Here is a 23,628-nt window from a genome sequence, read left to right as displayed (position 1 = left end):
ATAAAACTAAACATTTCAGAGTGGCCTTCTATTGTGGCCAGCCTAAGGCACACCTGTGCAATAATCATGCTGTCTAATCAGCATCTTGATATGCCACACCTGTGAGGTGGGATGGATTATCTCGGCAAAGGAGAAGTGCTCACTATCACAGATTTCTTCAGATTTGTGAACAATATTTGAGAGAAATGGTTATTTTGTGTATATAAAAAATGTTATAGATCTTTGAGTTAAAAAATGGGAGAAAAAACAAAAGTGTTACATCCAACACACGTTGGATGTCTGATGCTTTTCTTGCAAGTAAACCTAAGCTCCTATCTCCAGTCCAGTCCTTGAGATTCAATTCAATTCAATTCAAAACCTTTATTTATACAGATAAAACCCATTGAGATCATAGACCTCTTTTACAATGGTGACCTGCTTCAATTAGTTCCAAACATTAATACAAACATGACAGAAAACAAAGGACATTATATGATACTACAGTTTGTATACTAGTAGCATTTACAGACACCAATATTTTCTGATTGTATAGCGTCTATCCTAGCTTTAAAAACATGAATTGGAATCAAACTGCTTAGCTTCCATTCCTTTTGTAGACTGTTCCATGCTAGCGGCGCTGCGCATCTAAAAGCTGTATTTCCTAATACAGTCCTAGCAGTTGGCACATGTAATACAACCACAGCTTTAGATCTCAGGCAGTAGCCATTTACAATACGCTGTGAGATCAGGGAACAGATGTAAGACGGAAGTTTCCCTAACATTGCTTTATAAATAAAAAGATACCAGTGATTTAGCCGTCCTTTAGATGTCCTTTATCTTATGAATACTAACCCGGGGGTGAGAAGGAGTCCACCTCCTTGTAGGTGACGGACATGACGGGGTGGTTGAGTTTCTCCAGGAAGTCAGAGATGGTCTGGTAGGCGAGGAAGAAGGCGACCCCGGTGAGCAGTAGGTAGATGAAGATGAGCACAACCATGAAGAGGTTCTTCAGACAGCCCTTACTGAACCTCATGGGAGGACTGCTCTCCCTGACCTCCTCATCCTCCTCTGCAGGGGAAGCAAATGTAGTTTCAGTGGCGAGCCGTGACTTTTATACCTAGGCCCTCTGACCCCCACCCCTTCCCTCGAAAAAAAAGGGAAAAAAATTTGTTATTATGCCACAGCGTATACTTCAGCGGAAAAACAAAACAACAGCCCTGGGTGCAAAACGCATCAATGACAGCGACCCTCTAGCACACAAAACAACACCTGTAAATAACCCAATTTGTGTTCTTTGAAATTGAAAAGGATATTGCATTGTGTTTGTTACTTTCGTTGCAGTTGTATGTCTTAAGTGTAATTTGGCATGCTTTTATTTTGAAGGCGAGTTTACGCTGTTGACAGGAAGTTGTTGTTGCTATGGAAACAAGAACAGTTTCACAGCGGGCGGAACTTGTCATAAAGTCCGCGATAATAAAACCCACCCTTTTAGAGGGAAGATATGATTGGTCAATTGTACTGTCACTTGACATTACTCTCTGATTCAGTTACTATAGCTAGCCCTCTGTGAATTCATAGCAGGACCACCAATCAGCTCTTAGCTTCACAGTACCTCGCAGAGACGAACTTCTTTCATTTAACCCAAGGGTGGGGAACCTTTTTCCTCTCAAGGGCCATTTCAATGTTTTCAACATCCTCCGAGGGCCGTATAAATTATTGACCTCTGCTTAAAAAAACTAAAATCACAGCCCATTCATTTGGCCTTTCTTTCATGCTGTGCAAAGAAAAAGCAACCTCTTAATCCAGATATCTTGCCATGACTCACGCATGCACGTGCACGGTTGTGGCATGACCACCAAAACAGAAAGATATGGACACAAGATGTGTGCAAATGTATTTAGTTTCCTATCCATGTGAACATGATTTAAGTGGGGGGGACCTAACCTCCTCTAGGGGGGTCCGGGGGGCATGCTCCCCCAGGAAGATTTGTTTTTAAATGTTGAAGTTAAAAGCATCAATCTGGTGCACTTTGAGAGCAACATTAGGAGATCTATGGATACATCTCTCAACACCCAGATGAAACAGAACTGTAAACAGATTTTCTTTTTCTTTATGGATATTTTACAAATCACTCCCCTTTCAAACTGTATTCTTGTTTATTAATAACAACTTTTTTTTACTGTCATATAGTATTTTATACCTGTTTACTTTATTCTCTTATTTTTTGATAACTATAATGATCATATAAAGATGTGCCTTTACCTCACTGGTTGTAGAAAAAGCTTATTTTATTCGTTAGCATGGCTAGCTAACCAGATGCTAATAACAACAAAGTTATTGACTGTATGATCAGTGTGACAGATGAACAGATCGCCACTGGGCTTACAACTAAAACACAGCCACGCAAAAACTGCAGCATGTGTACGGCTCCTTATGGATACTGCCATTTTTGGAAGTGCCGAAACGGAGCTGCGTTCTGGTGCTCCCCGTCAGAACCACACCCCTATCAGAGATACCACGTGATGACATGTTAGGCTTGTGTTGTGTTCAAGGACCCTGACCTTGGCCAGGAAAAACAGGCATTCACTTGTTTAATTATTTTGCGGTCTAGATTTCTTTAATTTTTTTCTTTTTTGCGTGTGTTTATAAATTACCTCGAGGGCCACACCAAATGGTCTCGCGGGCCGTATACGGCCCGGGGGCCGGAGGTTCCCCACCCCTGATTAACCCTTCACATTCAAACAGAAACTGAATAGGCAGATTCGAAGGATTTATTTATTTGGATATGTTATTTTAAATACAATTAAATCAAGTTATTTTTGGTAAAACTAATGAAAAATAAAACTAATGAAAAATATAACTAAAAAAATATTTAAAAAAAAAATATTAATTGTTTTGTTTTTTTATGTTTTTAAATATTATATATTGTAGAATATCTAAGGCCCTCAGAGAGGACCTAGAGGGCCCTGACGGCTCGCCACTATGCCGTTGTATTCGTAACAAAAGGTATAAAGTCACCGGGAATATTTAAGCTTCATTAATATGTCTTGTATATTGTATTTTATGATTTATGCCTTCGCTGCATGGTAATTTTGTTTGTAGTTCACATCTCCTTGTTTCCTTCCCCTAAGAAGGGTTGAAACTTAGTGCTGCCTTAAGGTGCAACTCGTAAAAGTGCATGCTGTAAAGCAGGGGTCTTCAACGTTTTTCAGGCCAGGGACCCCCAAACTGATGGAGAGCTGGAGCAGGGACCCCCCTACTATATGTATGGCATACAATTGTGTTTTATATTAAACGGGGCCTCGTGCCGTATAAACATAGCTACTCTGTTATTGTACATTCAATACTAAGCTATTCAAATAATACACAGGTTTGTGGTGACACGTTATTGGACATAATTCACCTTGCTTATTGTGTTGCCACACGGACCCTTTAGTGGGGAACACCTGTAGCTTTAGCTGCCATTCCTGCTAGCTCATCAGGCAGAGCAGTGCATGTGTTAACCTCTCTGAAAGTAATGGATAATAAAGATTGGAACTCCATTCTTAATACACCGCCTCCGACTCTCTTTTCACGGCACTACACTGGTGACCCTGACTTTTCCGAGAAAGTTTCCGGAAAATCAACGAACATGGCTGAGCGCGATGTTTTCATAAAGCTGCCGGAATTCTGGGAGCACACCGCGGAGGCATGGTTCGCACACGTGGAGGCACATTTCGCCTGCCGACAGGTCCGTGACGGGGACCTAAAATACTACCATGTGGTAGCAGCGCTGGGGAGCTCCACGTCGTCCAGGTTGGTGGGATTCATCGCAGCCCCCCCACATCATGGCAAATATGAGGCGATTAAGGCCCTTCTCCTTAACACATTTAGCTTATCTGCTAAGGAGAGGGCCCGCCAGATACTTGACATTCAAGGCCTAGGAGACAGCAAGCCATCCCAGCTAATGGAGAAAATGCTAAATCTGCTAGGGGGGGAAGATCCCCGTATTTTATTCACGGAGATTTTCCTGCGTCACTTGCCTCCCCGGGTACAGACGGCGCTGGCCAACACGCCTGTCACGGAGCCCCGTGCTTTGGCTGAGGAAGCGGATCGTTTTTTCCTGGCTACGCAACAGCCCGGGGCAGAGACGTTAGCCGCGACGCTCAGCGGCCCACCGGCAGTCAAGAAAGCGTGGCGGAGGCCGGACACGGCTGTGGCTAGCCGGCGTGGAGACGCCGGAGAGTGCGTTTACCACGCACGTTTCGGGACAAGGGCGAAGAGATGCATCGCTCCGTGCAGCTACAAACCCCCGGGAAACGGAGGGGCCGGCGCTCAGTAGTGGCTCTGAGCGTCGGCGGCACGTGCAGGCTCCTCTTCGTCAGCGACAGCGTTTCGGGGAGCCTGTTTCTGTGTGACACGGGCGCTCAACGGAGCGTAGTTCCAGCGTCGAGTGAAGACGTCGCCCGTGGGGGGCACGGACCGCGATTGACGACGGCTAACGGCAGTCCCATTCGCACGTACGGCGTGAGGCCTATGTGTTTGTGCATCGGAGGACAGCGTTTCAGCTGGGATTTTGTGACAGCGGACATTTCTTTTCCCCTCCTCGGAGCGGATTTTTTGTGTGCTCATGGACTCTTAGTGGACGTTAAGAATAGGCGTTTGGTTGATGCCTTAACGTTTTCTTCCCTCGTGTGCACACTTGGCAGCGCAGCGTACGACGGGCTGTCAGGCTCGCTGTCAGGTGCAGACACGTTTCTCAGACTGTTGGCCGAGTTTCCAGACCTGTCGCTACCCACCTTCTCTGCGCTTACCACTAAGCATGGCGTGGAACACCACGTCACTACCGGAGGGCCTCCTGTCTACGCCAGGGCCCGGCGGTTGAACCCTTCTAAGCTGGCTGTAGCGAGGGCGGAGTTCGCAACCATGGAGCGCCTGGGCATTGTCCGCCGCTCCGACAGTCCTTGGGCTTCCCCCCTGCACGTCGTTCCCAAATCGAACGGCGGGTTCCGCCCGTGCGGGGATTACCGCCGACTCAACGACGCCACTACGCCTGACCGCTATCCGGTGCCGCACATTCAGGACTTTTCGGCGCATCTGGCCGGTACGGGGGTGTTTTCCAAGGTGGACCTGGTGCGTGGATACCACCAGGTGCCCATGCACCCCCTGGACATTCCAAGACAGCAGTGATAACGCCTTTTGGACTTTTTGAGTTCCTGCGGATGCCTTTTGGACTCAAGAATGCCGCTCAGACGTTCCAGCGCCTGATGGATTCGGTGCTGCGGGACCTGCCGTTTGTGTTTGTTTACCTCGACGACATACTCGTCGCCAGCGCTTCAGTGCAGGAGCACCTGTCCCACCTCCGAGCCCTTTTCACACGGCTCAACGAACACGGATTAATCATCAATCCTGCAAAGTGCCAGTTCGGGGTGTCGGACATCGATTTCCTGGGGCACCGCGTCACCAAGGGCGGTGCGACACCTCTGCCAGCGAAGGTGGAGGCTGTTGCGGCTTTTCCTCGCCCCCTCACACTCCGGTCTCTCCGTGAGTTTCTGGGGATGGTGACTTTCTACCACCGTTTCATCGCCCGGGCCGCACACATCATGCGGCCGCTGTATGAAGCGTTGAAAGGCAAGACCCCCGTCCAGGAGATCGACTGGACAGCAGAGGCGGACGGCGCTTTTGCTGAGGTCAAGACCGCGTTGGCTCAGGCGGCTTTGCTGGCACACCCATCATCTACGGCTCCCATCTCCATCACCACGGACGCGTCAGACTACGCGGTCGGCGCAGTGCACGAGCAGTGGGTGGAGGGCGCTTGGCAGCTGCTCGCCTTTTTCAGCCGCCAGCTGACGCCTAGAGAACGCAAATACAGCGCCTTTGACCGGGAGCTCCTCGGACTTTATTTGGCCGTGCGGCACTTCCGTTTCATGCTGGAAGGCCGTGAATTTACGGCGTTTGTCGACCACAAGCCGCTCACCTTTGCCATGTCAAAAGTGGCGGAGCCTTGGTCGGCACGTCAGCAGCGGCAGCTGTCCTACATATCGGAGTTCACTACGGACATTAAGCACGTGGCTGGCAAGTCGAACCTGGTTGCTGATTGCCTCTCCAGGGTCGTCATCGGTGCCGTCCAGTTGGGCCTGGACTATACTCGCATGGCGGCAGACCAGGTCACAGATCCCGGCGTCCAGGCCCTGAAGGTGGAGAGCGCGGGGCTGCGCTTGGAGGACGTGGTGTTCGGCGACGCGGGCATTACTCTCCTGTGTGACGTCTCTACGGGCCTGGCGCGGCCTGTCGTCCCTGCCAGCTGGAGGCGTCCTGTGTTCGAGGCTGTGCACGGCCTGTCACACCCCGGCGTTAAACCTTCGGTCCGTTTGGTAGCGGCGAAGTTCGTTTGGCAAGGACTGAAAAGGGACGTGAGGACTTGGGCCAGGGAGGGCGTGGCTTGTCAACGCGCTAAGGTGCACCGCCACACGAAGGCCCCGTTGGAGCGTTTCCTGGTGCCTGAGAGGAGGTTTGATCACGTCAACATTGACCTGGTTGGTCCGTTGCCTTCCTCTCAGGGGTTTTCCTACCTCCTCACCATGGTGGACAGGACGACCCGTTGGCCGGAGGCGGTTCCGCTCGTTTCGACATCAGCCGCAGACGTTGCCCGGGCCTTCATTGCAACGTGGGTGTGTCGTTTTGGCACCCCGTCAGACATTTCCTCAGACAGGGGCTCTCAGTTCACGTCCGAGCTCTGGAACGCTGTGGCAGGCGGTTTGGGGGTTAAGCTGCACAGGACTACCGCTTACCACCCTCAGGCTAACGGTCTCTGCGAGCGCTTTCATCGCTCCATGAAGGCGGCCCTCAAGGCCGGCCTTACGGACGGTAACTGGGTCGACAAGCTGCCCTGGGTGATGCTGGGCCTGAGGACCGCACCTAAGGAAGATCTGCAGTGTTCTACAGCGGAGATGGTCTACGGTCAGCCGCTGAGAGTTCCGGGGGATTTCCTCCCAAATGCATCAGCTCCCTGGTCGGCGTCGGCCCAGCGGGTTTTCCTGCGTGACGCCGCTGAGGCCTTTGTTCCGATCCCTACTACTCAGCACGGTACTCAGGTGTCCCAGGTTCCCGCAGAGCTCCGCTCGGCGGAGCACGTGTTCATCCGGCACGATGCGCACAGAGGCCCCCTGCAGCCCCCTTATGATGGGCCTTTCCGGGTCTTGGAGCACGGGGACAAGCACCTGGTGGTCGACCTGGGTGGCAAGGCCGAGCACGTCTCGGTGGACCGGGTGAAGGCTGCTCACCTGGACTTGGACCAGCCTGTGGTGCTGGCTCGACCTCCGCGACGGGGCCGCCCCCCGGCCTCGTCCCCTGTCACGGATTTAAGACCTGTTGTTCCGGTCCCTCCCCTTCCGGGGGCCGCACAGGCGGGAGTCACTTTTCCGACTCCCGTGCTCAGGAGTCGTGGGGGTCGGCGTGTCGTTCCTCCCCGCCATGCTGATTTTGTTTATGTGTGAATTCTGGGGGGGCTTGTGTGGTGACACGTTATTGGACATAATTCACCTTGCTTATTGTGTTGCCACACGGACCCTTTAGTGGGGAACACCTGTAGCTTTAGCTGCCATTCCTGCTAGCTCATCAGGCAGAGCAGTGCATGTGTTAACCTCTCTGAAAGTAATGGATAATAAAGATTGGAACTCCATTCTTAATACACCGCCTCCGACTCTCTTTTCACGGCACTACAGGTTAATATATTAACCTGTTTGCAATGCGCTCTTCTTGACTATTGACTACTTTCACTACCGAGTCCATGACATATGCCAATTCAGCGCTCATATCTTTGGCAACAAGTGACTCCTGTGTAGCATGCAGTGCGTCCAAATCACTTGCGGAGACACATTAGTAGACGCGATTAGTCCACTTTTTAAACCAGCCATGGCTCTTGCACCGTCAGTGCACAGCGCAATACATTTTGTCCACGGAATGTCATTTTCTCTGAAAAAAATATCAATCACTTTGAAGATTTCAGAACTAGTTGTGCGTTGAGGGAAGCACTTACAAAACAAAAATTCCTCCTGCATTTCCTTATCATCTACAAAGCGCACAAACGCCAGAAGCTGGGCGTCCTTAGACACATCTATTGACTCGTCTAATTGTAATGCAAATGCATCTGCCTCAGTTTATCAGTTGCACCCTCACATCAGATGCCATCTCGTATACGGCGAGCTATGGTTGTGTCCGACACTGGAATGGTTTTCAGTTTGTTAATGTCAATATCATTCCCATACATTGTTTTACACATATCGGTTGCTGAAGGCAATATTAAATCCTCTGCAAGTGTGTATGGCTGTTTCTTCTGGGCAATCCGAAGAGCAATTTGATAAGAGCATTTCAAAGCTAGCTCAGCAACTTTGGCTGATTTTCTGATCAATATCTGTTGACCTTGGAGGGATTTGAGGCTAGCTTGGAAGTATTCAACAGGTTTGTCTTTTAAGTGGCTGTGTGTTGTCTCCAAGTGATGCTGCAGCTTTGATGGCTTCATAGATTCATTTGAAAGAACAGTAGAGCAAATGACACACATTGGAAATTCAATGCCATCTGTTTCCTTAAAGGTAAAACCAAACTTCAGATAATTATCTGCATATTTTCGGGTCTTCTCTCGTTTGCGCTTACCCTTATTAGCTGCTACATCAGCAGCAGGTTCCGCCTCGCCACTTGCATGTTCACTGGTGGTTTCTGAGGTGGGTGGTATCTCTCTTGTGCTTGTGGATTTTTTTGGTCGAGTTACAAAACGATCCATTTTTATATATAGGCTATATAAAGGTATGGTCTTCTCAATAATATCGCAGCGTGCGTCCTTGTCTGGGTCCTTAGTAAACTGGGGACTGAATAGGCTCTCGGCCAATCACGGGGAACCTGACAGAGCCAGCGTGTGTCATGCAGCCTCGTAATTGGCACAGCAGCGATAGGGGCGGGTCCTCCCCTTTGTGTACAGGAGGCCAGGGCTGCTTCTCAGGTCGACTATTTTCATTTCCTCGCTCCTCGGTCCTCGGTCTCACCGGAAGTTGATTTGCCTGCGCCATCTTGAGTACCGTCCCATGGCTCTTATTTCTGCCGGAGGACCGAGGATCGAGGAGCGAGGAGCGATCATGGAGGAGCGATAACCGAGGAACCACCAGACCATCCTCCGATGAAATCCTCAGATACTCACCCCGCCCCCTTACTGTGTATCGCTCACTGATTGGACGAGGCAGTGCATGCACTGATCTGATGCTTCTTGACATGAGAGCAGAGTGAAGAAAATACATGAACCTCACGGGAGTCACTCCTCAGTTTATACCGTGTTTTGTTTCAATTCATGTTTCATTTAGTTACAAATATGTGATATATCTGAACAACAAAGTGGTCAAAAATCATTTAATTCATTTTTTGGAAAAATGTTCATGATCGCTTTTTTTCGTTTTACATTTTCATTTATTGTCATTTCCATTCAGTCAGTCATTAAGTGCTATTGAAATGTTAATTTACTACATATCCAAACAAACAAACAAAGTGTGCAATCCAATGAATGTTAATCTAACTGGGTTTTGATAGATAACATATCTCTTTTTCTTCTCTCAATTATTTTATTTCTATTGTGCACTCTAATCAATATTAATCAAACTATTGTTCGTTTATAAATTTTAAGAATGGCGTTTATCTTTTTTGAGAATTAGTTCTTATTTTATTTTATTTATTGGTGTACTATGTGTACTAACAGAGGCGGGGGGTGTGTGGAAATAACGTGGACAGAGCTGCTGTCAGACGATCAGCTGTGCAGCGTCATCACAAACGGACGTCGCTTCACGTGACGCTCCGGAGGAAAGGACATCCCATTGCTCTTAAAACTCATTCCCCTGCTTCTCGTGGTTTCCTTGCGTCTCTCCATGCTTCCCTGGTGGGAGGGACTAAACGCAGGGAAACGACGCAAGTGAGGGAAGCAAGGATTTCATTTAATCGACCTGAGAAGCAGCCCTGGTGGGACAGGTCCGGGGTAGTCTCCTGCTGTGAGTGAACCGGCGCCTAGCTTGAGATAGCTGTGTGTAGCTGAATGCGTGCATTGCTGACTGAAAGATAACGTCTTCTGCTTCCATTTCTCCGTTCGCTACGATATGTCGGATTCATGTTAATGTGCATTTAAAGACATTCAATTTGTGGAAAAAAAAATGTTTGGAATTTTGTTTTATTTTAAGAAATATAAAAATGGTCTAATCAACCAAAGATGTTGCGACCCCCCTGCAGTACCTCCGCGGACCCCCTGAGGGTCGCGGACCCCCTGTTGAAGATCTCTGCTGTAAAGTCTTTAAACCACTATTTCAATTTGAGTCTTATGTTTGCGAATCTAGTACTTTTGTAATAATTACTTTGTGCAGAATGAATTTTTCAGGAGCAACATTTTGGTAAACAAAATGTTTAAAATGTCCAAAATATTTTACATGAAGCTTCCTTTTAGGGCAGAGTAAAGTATTAAAGACGCCTGTAGCTGTTTTAGATAAACGTTGTTTTTTACCCGGCGACACGCTGTCGTTGGTCTCCTCGCGGTCCAGGTCGATCGCATCGTCGAAGAATCCTGCCGACTGTTTGTTTCCTTCGTCATCGTCATCATTAAACTGTGAGGTGAAGGAGGAGTTAAAGCACAAGTTAACGAAGAAACATCATCTAAATTAAGGATGTGCAGCAGTGGAGATTTTACATCGTTCATTTATATTGTTATTTAGAAAATGTATACGTTTTTAAGTTTGTTTTAAGTTAATTGTTAATGTTATTGATTGTGTTGTTGTTCCTGTTTACGTGTTGTTGTTTTCTTCCAATGACTTTTTACTGCACTACATATATTTCATACCTTTAGTTACCAGTTAATCTGCAGATTCTGATAAAAAAATACACAAACAATCAATAAATATTATATTATTAAGATCAGATGACATTTAAGCTATTTATTTTTAAGCAAAGTAATAAAAAAAGTACAAGGTATTAGCAGCAAATGAAGCTAAGTATTTAAATGAAAGTAGGCCTACTTGTGAGATATTATATATAGTAGGCTATATTGCTACACAGTGGCGGACTGGCCATCGGGACGGAATCCCTATGGGCCGGTACTGAAGTGGCCGGGTCGGACGATGTGGGCCGGTCGGATAAGACACTGGCACCGCCCTCCCCGACAATTTACAAGCAGTATTTACTTGCGGTACCGAAGTGGGCCGGTCGAGAGTCCCGGGCTGATTTGTAGTCCCAGTCCGCCCCTGTTGCTACACACAGCCAGTGGTGTAAAGTTACTAAATAGGCTACATTTACTCTAGTACTGGACTTAAGTACAATTTTGAGATAGCCTACTTGTACTTTAATGTAATTGTAATTTAAGACTTTTTACTAGTACATACATACATACATGAACACAGACCTCATGCCTGTCTTTAATTCAGAAAAGGATTCAACTTCCACTTAATAACTTTAGTCAGAATGAGGTTAGCTCTTCACATGAAAGGAAGAAGCATGAAAACAGCAGCCTCAGCTGTAAAGTCACATGACGTGCAGCGACCCGAGGGACACTTTAAGGACCCTTCATATCAACAGGAGATTACACACTTATGTTTTCTATTTATCCAAACAAACATCAGACTGTAAACAAACTTCCTACCTCTTCGTATGACCGGGATCTTTCTTTCCGGCCCATTCCTCTGCACTTCCTTTACAAACACTACTCTGCTCTTCAAAGAGAAACTCCTGGCTACTTGTGCGAAGTGTGAAAAGTAGTTTTAATAAATAAGAAATACATTTTAGATTAAATGTAATTCCCTCCTTCTAAGGTCCCTGTTTACCGCTATAAAGAGAGACAACAACACCCATGGGAGGTTTTGCGTAAACGTTAAATTCTCCTCCCATGATAATGAAGCACCTACAGACCACGATCCAATAGTAAACATCAGTGTCCTTGACGTTTCCTTGTTTCCTTCCCCCTAAGGTTGAAACCTAGTGCTGCCTTTAGGTGGAACTCGTAAAAAGTTAGCCCCCCCCCCCCCCTCGCTGACACGCGAGAGGTGACAAGGGGAGCACCATTGGGGAGCACGTCTGTAACCCGACACGGTTGCAATGAATCAACATGTGACCAATCACGGCTTTGATACGGCCACTCGTGCAGGAGAAGAGATGTCGGCGAAAAGACAGTTTCAGTCCGGAGCAAGCAAGAGGGGGGAAAAACAAAACATGAAGAAACTAGAGCATCACTCGAAGGTGGGTTATTGTATGAGTCAAATGTCAAACTTTTTCCAATTGCCATATTAAAACATCAGCTGCAATTCACGACATGAAGAAGGCAGTCTCTGCAGAGCATCCAGGCTAATGATGCAGTTATTTCCAGGATTCTTTAGTTACCATTCATTCAGTATGTTATGCCTTTTATCTGCTAATGTACAGGAGGAAGAGAGATACACTGTCTGTCTAGTTGGCTTACATAACAGTTAAAGTTTACAGCCTAAAAAACAGGGAGCATTTTTCCCCTTTTTTATGTCAATTTGCACATTTTGCTCAGCCTCTCCCCTTAACTCCTAACAGTCATCATCATGTCAACCACAACACAGAGAAATACTGATAGAAATGTGTGTGTAGTTGTTGATACATTGCTGACAGAGGGAACTACATTTGAATACAGATTTAAGAAGTATCAGTTTTTGAGCATGTAATAAGCACGTTTTGTCTTGACTATATTACAACTATACTATAATAAAATAATATAGTATTTATATTATCGAATTGATTATGATTATTAGTAGAAATAGTTTATTTGCATTAATTATATTTTTTAATGAATATATGAACGACATACATGCACATTTACCATTTACCTCACTGTATAAAAAAGTAACTGTTGATAATAATAATAATAATAATAATAATAAACAGGAATTATATTTGCAAAGTACTTTGTTTCCAAAAATAATTGTTTCACTCCTGTCGGTTGGGGGGGGGCTCATCCCTCATCTCACAATAGGCGCGTTCACACCGGAGTACTTTTTCCCGTTTAGTTCCATTGGTACCTCTTATTTTTCGTTCACACCAAAAAGAGTACTTAGTGCCGGGCGGGAACTTTAACCCCCATTTTTAGTGCCTGCTAGAGAGGTGGGACTGTCCTGGGGAGAAAAAAGTACCAATTGGCTGGGCGAATTGCAAACCACGTCCCGTAAAACTGAAAAGTTTTGTGAAGCCGCCATTGTATTTGCTGGCATTAGCATTATTAGCATTAGCCCCAAGCACCAACGGAGAGAGAATAACTTATGGCAACACAAAAAAAACATGGAAGCGGTGGAGTGATGAGGTGTCGGCGTTCTGGCGATTTACTCAGAAGGTTTCAGTAGCTTCTACTGAAGCCAGTCTTCTACTGAAGCCAGTCCCCAACTCCGGGGACTTCCGGCCGGGGACTTCGGGTGGCAGTATAGGCATGGATGTATAATAAGAATGACGTGAAGTTGTTTGCGGCCTGCCAGTAAACCCAAAAGCAGAAGAAGACGTCAGCGGCTTCAATTGCGTAATCTTCCCTCAGGGAATTTAGGCCCCGGCCACACGAAAACGGCTAAACGCATAGGATTAACGCAATCGCAAAAAAGCTTCCGTCCACACGCAATATTCACCGGATAGTGTCTGTCCACACGAGACCGCTCCGTTTAGCTCCAACCGCTGGAGAAGCTGCAGTACATATGCAGGAGCCTGTACGTGGCGCTGTAACTTCCTCCACAAAAGCAGCGAAGAAGCATGGTTGTCATGGTTGCCCTTCTATTCTCCGCAGTGGGGGCTGAGGGAAGCGGGCAGAGTTTTTCGCCAGTCAACGTGTATTTATTAAAGTTTAAATCTTCCGGACAAAATTATAAAAGTGCCGGTCAAAGGTCTTCTTTGTTATTTATTGAGCTTTAAAACAAATGAATAACGACTCTATATAATATAATAATAAAATACACGGAGCCTCTCTTTTTCCTCCCTCTCTTGGGGGGGGCACTAAGTGCCGGCACTAAAAGTACAGCAAAGAAGCCTACTTGGTGTGAAAGCGGCTAATCGCTTGGGGCCCCAAGTTGGCCAGGGACGGCCCTGATTAAACCAGTTAACCAAAAAATGAAATAAAAGCATTAAAAAAGTAAACAAAATGTAATTTAAAAATCATCTCTTAGAAAAATTGGCCAGCTAGGCGTTTATACAATTATTTATTTATTTCCATATGTATTATTGTATTTATTTAGTCCTGTATTTGTTTCCACGTGTATTCATTATTTAATTTATTTATGAATATATGTATTTCCGTTTTCATTCATTTATTCCTTTATTTATTCTTACATGTATATATTTATTTAATTATTTATACTTATGTCATGTTCCGTCCTTCATATAAAGATGGAATCGGTCGAGGTCGAGAGGTATCCCTAAATATTCCGACGACATTGAATGCATCACCGCTTCCCTCCAGCAGCAACACGGAAGTGGATGAAGTTTCTGCCATGGCAACAGCGAGAATCTGCGTCCTGCTGCTCGTCCTTTCTGCGACTTTAGCGGAAGATTTAAAACTAAAACACAAAACCTCCAGAGAACCTGTGAGACTTTTCACCGAGGAGGAGCTGAGCAGATACGACGGCGGAGAGGTGTGTCTGTGTGTGTGTGTGTGTGTGCGTGCGTGTGCGCGTGCGTGTGTGTGTAAATGCATGTGTTTATGATCAGTGGTCGAAAGTGACTAAGTACGTTTTCTCAAGTACTGCTACTTGTACTTTAGTTGCATGTTTTAATTTATTTCTTTACGTTTTTTCTACTTTGCACTCTACCCCACTACCAATCAGAGGTCGATTATGTACTTTTACTCCACTACATTTATTAGTACATTTAGTTACTAGGCAGATTTGGATGAATGATGTACAGAGGTGGGAGAAGTACTCAGACTTTGTACTTGAGTAAAAGTAGAAGTAGGCCTACTCAGATCTTGTACTTGAGTAAAAGTAGAAGTATTCAGATCTTGTACTTGAGTAAAAGTAGAAGTAGTCAGATCTTGTACTTGACTAAAAGTAGCAGTACTCAGATCTTGTACTTCAGTAAAAGTAGAAGTACTCAGATATTGTACTTCAGTAAAAGTAGAAGTACTCAGATATTGTACTTGAGTAAAAGTAGAAGTATTCAGATCGTGTACTTGAGTAAAAGTAGAAGTACTCAGATCTTGTACTTGAGTCAAAGTAGAAGTACTCAGATCTTGTACTTCAGTAAAAGTAGAAGTACTCAGATATTGTACTTGAGTAAAAGTAGAAGTATTCAGATCGTGTACTTGAGTAAAAGTAGAAGTACTCAGATCTTGTACTTGAGTAAAAGTAGAAGTACTCAGATCTTGTACTTGAGTAAAAGTAGAAGTACTCAGATCTTGTACTTGAGTAAAAGTACTCAGATCTTGTACTTGACTAAAAGTAGAAGTACTCAGATCTTGTACTTGAGTAAGAGTAGAAGTACTCAGATCTTGTACTTGAGTAAGAGTAGAAGTACTCAGATCTTGTACTTGAGTAAGAGTAGAAGTACTCAGCTGTTGTACTTGAGTAAAAGTAGAAGTAGTCAGATCTTGTACTTGAGTAAAAGTAGAAGTACCAGAGTGTAGGAATACTCTGTTACAGTAAAAGTCCTGCATTCAAAATGTTCCTCAAGTGAAAGTAGAAAAGTATCAGCATCTAAATATAGTGAAAGTAGCGACAGTAAAAGTAGTCGTTGTGCAGATTGGGCCATTTCAGAATAATATATATGATATGTTTTATAATGATTGATCATGAAAGTGTTCTCAAAGCTGGTGAAGGTGCAGCTAGTCTGAATGACTTTGTATACTGCAGGGTAGCTGGTGGATTTACTCCAGGTGGAACTAAAGTCTGATTTAACACTTGATTAGATTTACCATCATTCATCCACATCTGTAAAGTAACTAAAGGTATTAAAATACATGTAGTGGAGGAATTAACCTTTACCTCTGAATTGTAGTGTAGAAGTACTAAGTAGCATAACATGGATATATATATAGTATATGGTTCATGATAACGGTTTGTATCTGGATTTATCAACATGTGTATCTTCTCCGTTGTGTTCTTGCCGCCCTGTTTAGGAGGGTCAGCCGATCTACATGGCGATAAAAGGAGTTGTGTTTGATGTCACCAAGGGGAAAGGTAAACAAACCCCTCCAACAAACCTGAGGGAAATCAAGATATCATGATCTACTAGATAAAAAAACAAACGTCTGATAACTTAAATGTGTTTTTTCCATTCAACAAAACCTCAAAAGAAAGTACAATAGGCAAGGCAAGTTTATTTATAAAGCACTTTTCAACACAAGGCAATTCAAAGTCCTTCACAAAAATGAAAGACATTAAGAGCGTAAAACACATTAGAAACATTATAAAAGCAAAGATAATAAAACATGAATAACAACGTAGAACCTTTCTTTTTAAAGATAGCTGCAGATGTTATTGCTCTTCCTCTTACTACTCTTTTTAACCTCTCTCTCAGCACGAACAAAATCCCAAAAGTATGGAAGTCAGCGTATGTCCTGCCACTACTAAAAGGAGGGGAGGCCAGCTTATTAAACAATAATAGACCCATCTCTAAATTGTCAGTTCTGGCCAAGGTTATTGAACGCTTAGTGAGTGAACAGGTAAAGGTGTTTTTATGTAACAATGACATCCTGTCTAAACATCAGTCAGGCTTCAGAAAGCAACATAGCACCATCACTGCCACAATGAAAGTGGTGAATGATATTACGAGTATTTTAGACAATAAGCAGAGTTGTGCAGCTCTATTTGTTGACCTATCCAAAGCTTTTGATACCGTCGATCATCGCATCTTAAAGCAGAGGCTGGTCAGTATCGGCATATCCAGCCATGCAGTGGGTGGTTTGTGAACTACCTCTCTGAAAGGTCCCAATGTGTTCAGTTTGATGGTCTGTCTTCTGAGTGGTTAAACATCACTAATGGTGTACCACAAGGTTCAGTTTTAGGTCCACTTTTATTCTCCATCTATATTAATAGTTTAGGTGAAAATGTCGAAGGAGCAACCTTACATTTTTATGCGGACGATACCGTTATGTACTGTGCAGGTCCCTCGATTAACGAGGCTGTTGTTAAATTACAGGCTGTTTTTAACATTATTCAGGCTCAGCTCTCTGAACTTAAGCTTCTTTTAAATGTGGATAAAACCAAGGTAATGCTCTTTTCTAAAGCTAAAGCTAAAAATACACCAGAGACTGCTTTGGATATTGTAACTACGCAAGGAATACAACTTGAAGTGGTTACCTGTTACAAATACTTGAGTATCTGGCTTGATGACTGTCTCACTTTTAAACTTCATGTCAATAACCTGCTTAAAAAGCTGAGGGTTAGGCTAGGTTTCTTTTACAGAAATAAGTCCTGTTTCTCTTTTGAAGCCAGGAAAAGGCTCTGTGACCTTTTTACCTGTGCTGGACTATGGTGATTTGTTATATATGAATGCACCTGCCAATTACCTGAGCAAGTTAGATGCTGCGTATCACAGTGCACTGAGATTTTTGACAAATTGTAAAGCACTTACGCATCACTGTACCCTGTATACCAAGGCGGTTATGCCATCACTTACTGTACGGAGGCTCAGTCACTGGTACTTTTTCATTTACAAAGCCATGTTGGATAAACTACCATCTTATATCTGCTCCCGGATCTCTCTGCGAATTGAAAGTACTTATTGCCTGAGATCGCATGCTGTGGTTTTATTAAATGTGCCAAGTGCTAGGACTGTCTTAGGGAAGAAAGCTTTTAGATGTGCAGCTCCACTAACATGGAACAGTCTGCAAAAAGAATGGAAAATTACCAAGCTAGTACCACTACATGTTTTTAAAGCTCGGTTGGATGCTACACAATCAGATGCTGTTGGTACCTGTACTTGTGGTTAGATATGTAAATTGTAATCCCTGTACATTTTGCTGTATGATGTCCTTTTGTTGTTCTGTTTGTTTATGTCTTCTTGTGGAACCTACTGCTGCAGGTCTCCCTTGAAAAAGAGATCATTGATCTCAATGGGATTTTACCTGGATAAATAAAGGTTTTGAATTGAATTGAATTGAAGGTACATGAATGAAAGTTACAGTGCAGTGTGAGATGTGAAGAGTTCAATTAAAAGCAGCGGCAAAAAGAAAAGTCTTCAGCCTGGATTCAAAAGTAGTCAGAGTTGCAGCGGAGTTTGTTCCAGATATTTGACCAAAGTCTCACATTCCTCTACCCCTAGTCTTCTCGTGAAATGATAGTTCTTTTGACACTTTTCTAACCTTTTTATATTCCTTTCATCCATTTCTTTCTATCAGGGTTGGAGTTATGTGGGAGCCAATGGGAGGGTCTGAGCTCCTATGAAAGCAGTGAAATCATACATCTGTGGGGGTCGCTAATACATTACCAACAACCATTATTTTAATCACAAATAGTGCATTTTTCTATGTAACAATGTATTCTTTACGTTAACGAGGTAACACATGTTTTCCAAAAGAACTACGCATCGTATTCTCTCTTGAGAGACAATATGTCTGCACTTCAGCTCCAACGTGTGCAATCCATACCTGTGAGCGTGCTGCGCGAGCCCGAAGAAGATTCTTCACCCGTTATTTACGTTATTACCCGGCTGTTATTGATATATTTATCTCCGCTCCTAACGTTAGTTTTAAAGACCCCCATGAAGCTCAGATTATAACTCGAACCCTGCTTTCGATCATAGACACATTGTCTCCCGTTTGAAAGTGTCCAGCCTTAATGTGAATCTACACTCAGACTACACATGTATCCACTAACAATTCCTGATGTGTTATTTTTCCCGCTGCAGAGTTTTATGGAAGAGACGCTCCCTACAACGCTCTGGTGGGTAAGGACTGCACTCGGGCGGTGGCTAAGATGTCTCTGGACCCTGCAGACCCTGACATCAGATACTGTGAGTTTCATTTCATTTCAAACCTTTATTTACCCAGGTGTATCCCATTGAGATCATTGATCTCTTTTTCAAGGGAGACCTGCTCAAGTAGGTTCCACATGAAACATAAACACATAAACAAAAGGACATCATACAGCATCATTACAGGGATTTATACTTTACATAACTATCCACATGAGCAGGTACCAACAGCTTCCTTAGTTTATCACAATACATCCACCCATTGTTCGACTGCAGCGTTTCCCATAGTCACAATGTATTTGCTGACTCCCATGGGGGAGGAGCAGCGACATCTGACACCTGAGTGTGAGGCTACGAACAGAAAAGCATTCATGTAATTATACAGTACTTACACACTTTGTCAAATTCAGAAAAGCTTTATTTGCAGGACCAAAGCACATCGTACAGGGTGGTACAACAGTAAGAGAAGCTGATCAGATTACCCGTCAACCGAATCAATATTATTTGAATACTTAATTAAGTGTCAATGCACCAAATGTTCAAAAGCTTCTTCCTGTTCTTTATTTTCCATATCTATAATAATGACATGATACTAATATAATAGTCAAGTCTATTTTATTTAGGTCCCCTGTTATACTGTTTTTCATCAATATATCACAGGTCTCAGATATATACAGAGCCTGTCTCTGATTGGCTGAAACACCTTGGTTGGTGATTGGCTAATGGTTACACAAGCCAAAACATGTTACTTATGACATCATCAAGTGGCCAAAATCTGATCAGCTGATACATGTTGATGTAGAAGAGACATGAAGAAGAGGGGACACATGTTGATGTAGAAGAGACATGAAGAAGAGGGGACACATGTTGATGTAGAAGAGACATGAAGAAGAGGGGACACATGTTGATGTAGAAGAGACATGAAGAAGAGGGGACACATGTTGATGTAGAAGAGACATGAAGAAGAGGGGACACATGTTGATGTAGACGAGACATGGAGAAGAGGTGACACATGTTGATGTAGAAGAGACATGAAGAAGAGGGGACACATGTTGATGTAGAAGAGACATGAAGAAGAGGGGACACATGTTGATGTAGAAGAGACATGAAGAAGAGAGGACACATGTTGATGTAGAAGAGACATGAAAGAAGAGGGGATACATGTTGATGTAGAAGAGACATGAAGAAGAGGGGACACATGTTGATGTAGAAGAGACATGAAGAAGAGGGGACACATGTTGATGTAGAAGAGACATGAAGAAGAGGGGACACATGTTAATGTAGAAGAGACATGAAGAAGAGGGGGACACATGTTGAAGAGACAGAAGAAGAGGGTACACATGTTGATGTAGAAGAGACATGAAGAAGAGGGGACACATGTTGTATTGTAGACGAGACATGAAGTTTAAGAAGGAGACACATGTTGATTGTTAGAGTAGAAGAGACTGAAGAAGAGGGGACACATGTTGATTGTAGAAGAGACATGAAGAAGAGGGGACACATGTTGATGTAGAAGAGACATGAAGAAGAGGGGACACATGTTGATGTAGAAGAGACATGAAGAAGAAGAGGGGACACATGTTGATGTAGAAGAGACATGGAGAAGAGGGGGACACATGTTGATGTAGAAGAGACATGAAGAAGAGGGGAGGGGACACATGTTGATGTAGAAGAGACATGAAGAAGACGGGGGACACATGTTGATTGTAGAAGAGACATGAAGAAGAAGGGGACACATGTTGATTGTAGAAGAGACATGAAGAAGTACGAGGACACATGTTGATGTAGAAGAGACATGAAGAAGAGGGGACACATGTTGATGTAGAAGAGACATGAGAAGAGGGGACACATGTTGATGTAGAAGAGACATGAAGAAGAGGGGACACATGTTGATGTAGAAGAGACATGAAGAAGAGGGGACACATGTTGATGTAGAAGAGACATGAAGAAGAGGGGACACATGTTGATGTAGAAGAGACATGAAGAAGAGGGGACCAATGTTGCATGTAGAAGGAGACATGAAGAAGAGGGGACACATGTTGATTGTAGAAGAGACATGAAGAAGAGGGGGACACATGTTGATGTAGAAGAGACATGAAGAAGAGGGGACACATGTTGATGTAGAAGAGACATGAAGAAGAGGGGACAATGTTGATGTAGAAGAGACATGAAGAAGAGGGGACACATGTTGATGTAGAAGAGACATGAAGAAGAGGGGACACATGTTGATGTAGAAGAGACATGAAGAAGAGGGGATACATGTTGATGTAGAAGAGACATGAAGAAGAGGGACACATGTGATTGAGAGACGATTAAGAGGGGACACATGTTGATGTAGAAGAGACATGAAGAAGAGGGGACACATTGTTGATGTAGAAGAGACATGAAGAAGAGGGGACACATGTTAATGTAGAAGAGACATGAAGAAGAGGGGACACATGTTGATGTAGAAGAGACATGAAGAAGAGGGTACACATGTTGATGTAGAAGAGACATGAAGAAGAGGGGACACATGTGATGTAGAAGAGACATGAAGAAGAGGGGACACATGTTGATGTAGAAGAGACATGAAGAAGAGGGGACACATGTTGATGTAGAAGAGACATGAAGAAGAGGGGACTCATGTTGATGTAGAAGAGACATGAAGAAGAGGGGACACATGTTGATGTAGAAGAGACATGAAGAAGAGGGGACACATGTTGATGTAGAAGAGACATGAAGAAGAGGGGGACACATGTTGATGTAGAAGAGACATGAAGAAGAGGGGACACATGTTGATGTAGAAGAGACATGAAGAAGAGGGGACACATGTTGATGTAGAAGAGACATGAAGAAGAGGGGACACATGTTGATGTAGAAGAGACATGAAGAAGAGGGGACTCATGTTGATGTAGAAGAGACATGAAGAAGAGGGGACACATGTGATGTAGAGGAAGAGGGACACATGTTGATGTGAAGAGACATGAAGAAGAGGGGACACATGTTGATGTAGAAGAGACATGAAGAAGAGGGGGCAACATGTTGATGTAGAAGAGACATGAAGAAGAGGGGACACATGTTGATGTAGAAGAGACATGAAGAAGAGGGGACACATGTTGATGTAGAAGAGACATGAAGAAGAGGGGACACATGTTGATGTAGAAGAGACATGAAGAAGAGGGGACTCATGTGATGTAGAAGAGACATGAAGAAGAGGGGACACATGTTGATGTAGAAGAGACATGAAGAAGAGGGGACACATGTTGATGTAGAAGAGACATGAAGAAGAGGGGACACATGTTGATGTAGAAGAGACATGAAGAGAGGGGACACATGTTGATGTAGAAGAGACATGAAGAAGAGGGGACACATGTTGATGTAGAAGAGACATGAAGAAGAGGGGACACATGTTGATGTAGAAGAGACATGAAGTAGTGGATTTTGAATAATAGGTGACCTTTAAAAGTCCCAGATAAAAACGTGTTAATTAAAGGTCTTGTTTCCCCCCCCCCCCTATAGACGGGCCTCAGCGAGGACCAGCTGGAGTCTCTGGAGAGTGTGTTTGAGGGAACGTATAAAACCAAGTATCCCATCGTGGGTTACACCGCGTCTCGAATCCTCACGGAGGACGGGAGTCCCAACAAAGACTTCAGACCTGAGGACCAGCCTCTCTTCCAAAGCAAAGATGAGTTCTAACCTCATGTTGTTGTTTTATGGAAGCTATAATCGTGAAGAAGGTTTTTTTTTAAATCCCTCGAATGCTGAGTGCATTACGTGAACAAGAGAAGAACAAATACATATAGAAACGTGTTTTATTGATATTTACTTGAACTAAATGTTTACATTATGCTTTATTATGTCTGAGAGCTTTAATTGCACAGTGCCTTTCAAACCATTTCAACACTTTAACCCTTTTTCTGTTAAGATTAGGAAATACTGAGTAGACATATTTAATAAAACTCATATTTGATTTAAGTATGTTTTATCATTTTGTATTCATCATTGATAGCGAAGAGTTTAATCTTTAGGCTATACAAATTCAGAAAATGTTCAAAAGTCTTTCAGAACTCATGGTTATTGTGTCTTTCAAATGTATGACTTTGTCCAAAAAACCAAATAATGTTTCTGTCGATTGAGTCTTCCAATTTTTGAATTGTCGTTAGATTTTCCTACCCAGTGGTGTCATTAAAATGCACTGCCCTCTAATATATATATATATATATATATATATATATATATATATATATAATTAAGGAGGCAATAGGCAACTTTTTAAGTCGTTCTAATGCTGCTCAGAGTCATTGAAGTAAACTGATGTTCCCTCCCCTCCTCTTGGCACATGTGAGTACAACATGAGCCACTTTTAGCGACGACTTTAATTGAAAAAGAGTTGATACCACTGCCCTGCATTTAGTTTTCTGCTTTTAGGGGTTTCCCCTCTCCTGTAGTGTGCTCTATTGGTTTGTGTGCATGTAAATGGTCTGCAGAGGCTAAAATCCCAAAGTTCCATGACATCACTATGTAACGATAAACGATTTGACCCTGAACATGAGCATTATATGTCCTCTTTAAAGATAAAAACTTGTATATTTCCACATCTCTGTGAATCCTGATTTTGTTGTTCCTGTCATTAAAGTGTGTACATCTGAACCTGCTCGAGACCTTTCTGTCCCCTGAGTCTCACCACCAGCAGACGTTATCTTGATGTCTTTATGGCCGCTCATGACTCACTCATGTCACCTCCAGGCAGGCAGCATGATTAGCTCGTCCGGG

The 23,628-nt window shown here is 43.8% G+C and overlaps 2 protein-coding genes across 4 annotated transcripts in view; one reads left to right on the top strand and one right to left on the bottom strand.

Annotated features, from left to right (window-relative positions):
* The window catches only part of pacc1 (proton activated chloride channel 1), a 24,241-nt gene extending 12,275 nt beyond the window's left edge, over positions 1-11,966 (bottom strand). Inside the window, exons 1-3 of one of the 3 annotated variants that reach the window (XM_034220601.1) lie at positions 11,615-11,966; positions 10,487-10,586; positions 832-1,047 (exon numbers count right to left, since the gene is read on the bottom strand). In XM_034220601.1, the coding sequence (XP_034076492.1) occupies positions 832-1,047; positions 10,487-10,586; positions 11,615-11,650 (352 nt within the window). In that variant the 5' untranslated portion in view covers positions 11,651-11,966. The remainder of the gene's footprint in view (positions 1-831; positions 1,048-10,486; positions 10,587-11,614) is intronic. The other 2 variants (XM_034220600.1, XM_034220602.1) reach the window with 2 other exon arrangements.
* Positions 11,967-12,023: 57 nt separating this feature from the next.
* Positions 12,024-23,505, top strand: nenf (neudesin neurotrophic factor). Its single transcript, XM_034220603.1, is given in 6 exon segments — positions 12,024-12,207; positions 14,353-14,597; positions 16,079-16,139; positions 18,811-18,899; positions 18,901-18,915; positions 22,375-23,505. Coding segments are annotated over 5 exon segments (483 nt in total). The 5' UTR covers positions 12,024-12,207; positions 14,353-14,456; the 3' UTR covers positions 22,552-23,505.
* Positions 23,506-23,628: the final 123 nt, after the last annotated feature.

Source organism: Gymnodraco acuticeps, unplaced genomic scaffold (assembly GCF_902827175.1).
Source record: "Gymnodraco acuticeps unplaced genomic scaffold, fGymAcu1.1, whole genome shotgun sequence".
Classification (NCBI taxonomy): Eukaryota; Metazoa; Chordata; class Actinopteri; order Perciformes; family Bathydraconidae; genus Gymnodraco; species Gymnodraco acuticeps.
The sequence above is the reverse complement of the archived record's forward strand: the minus strand, read 5'-3'. Positions and strand labels throughout refer to the sequence as shown.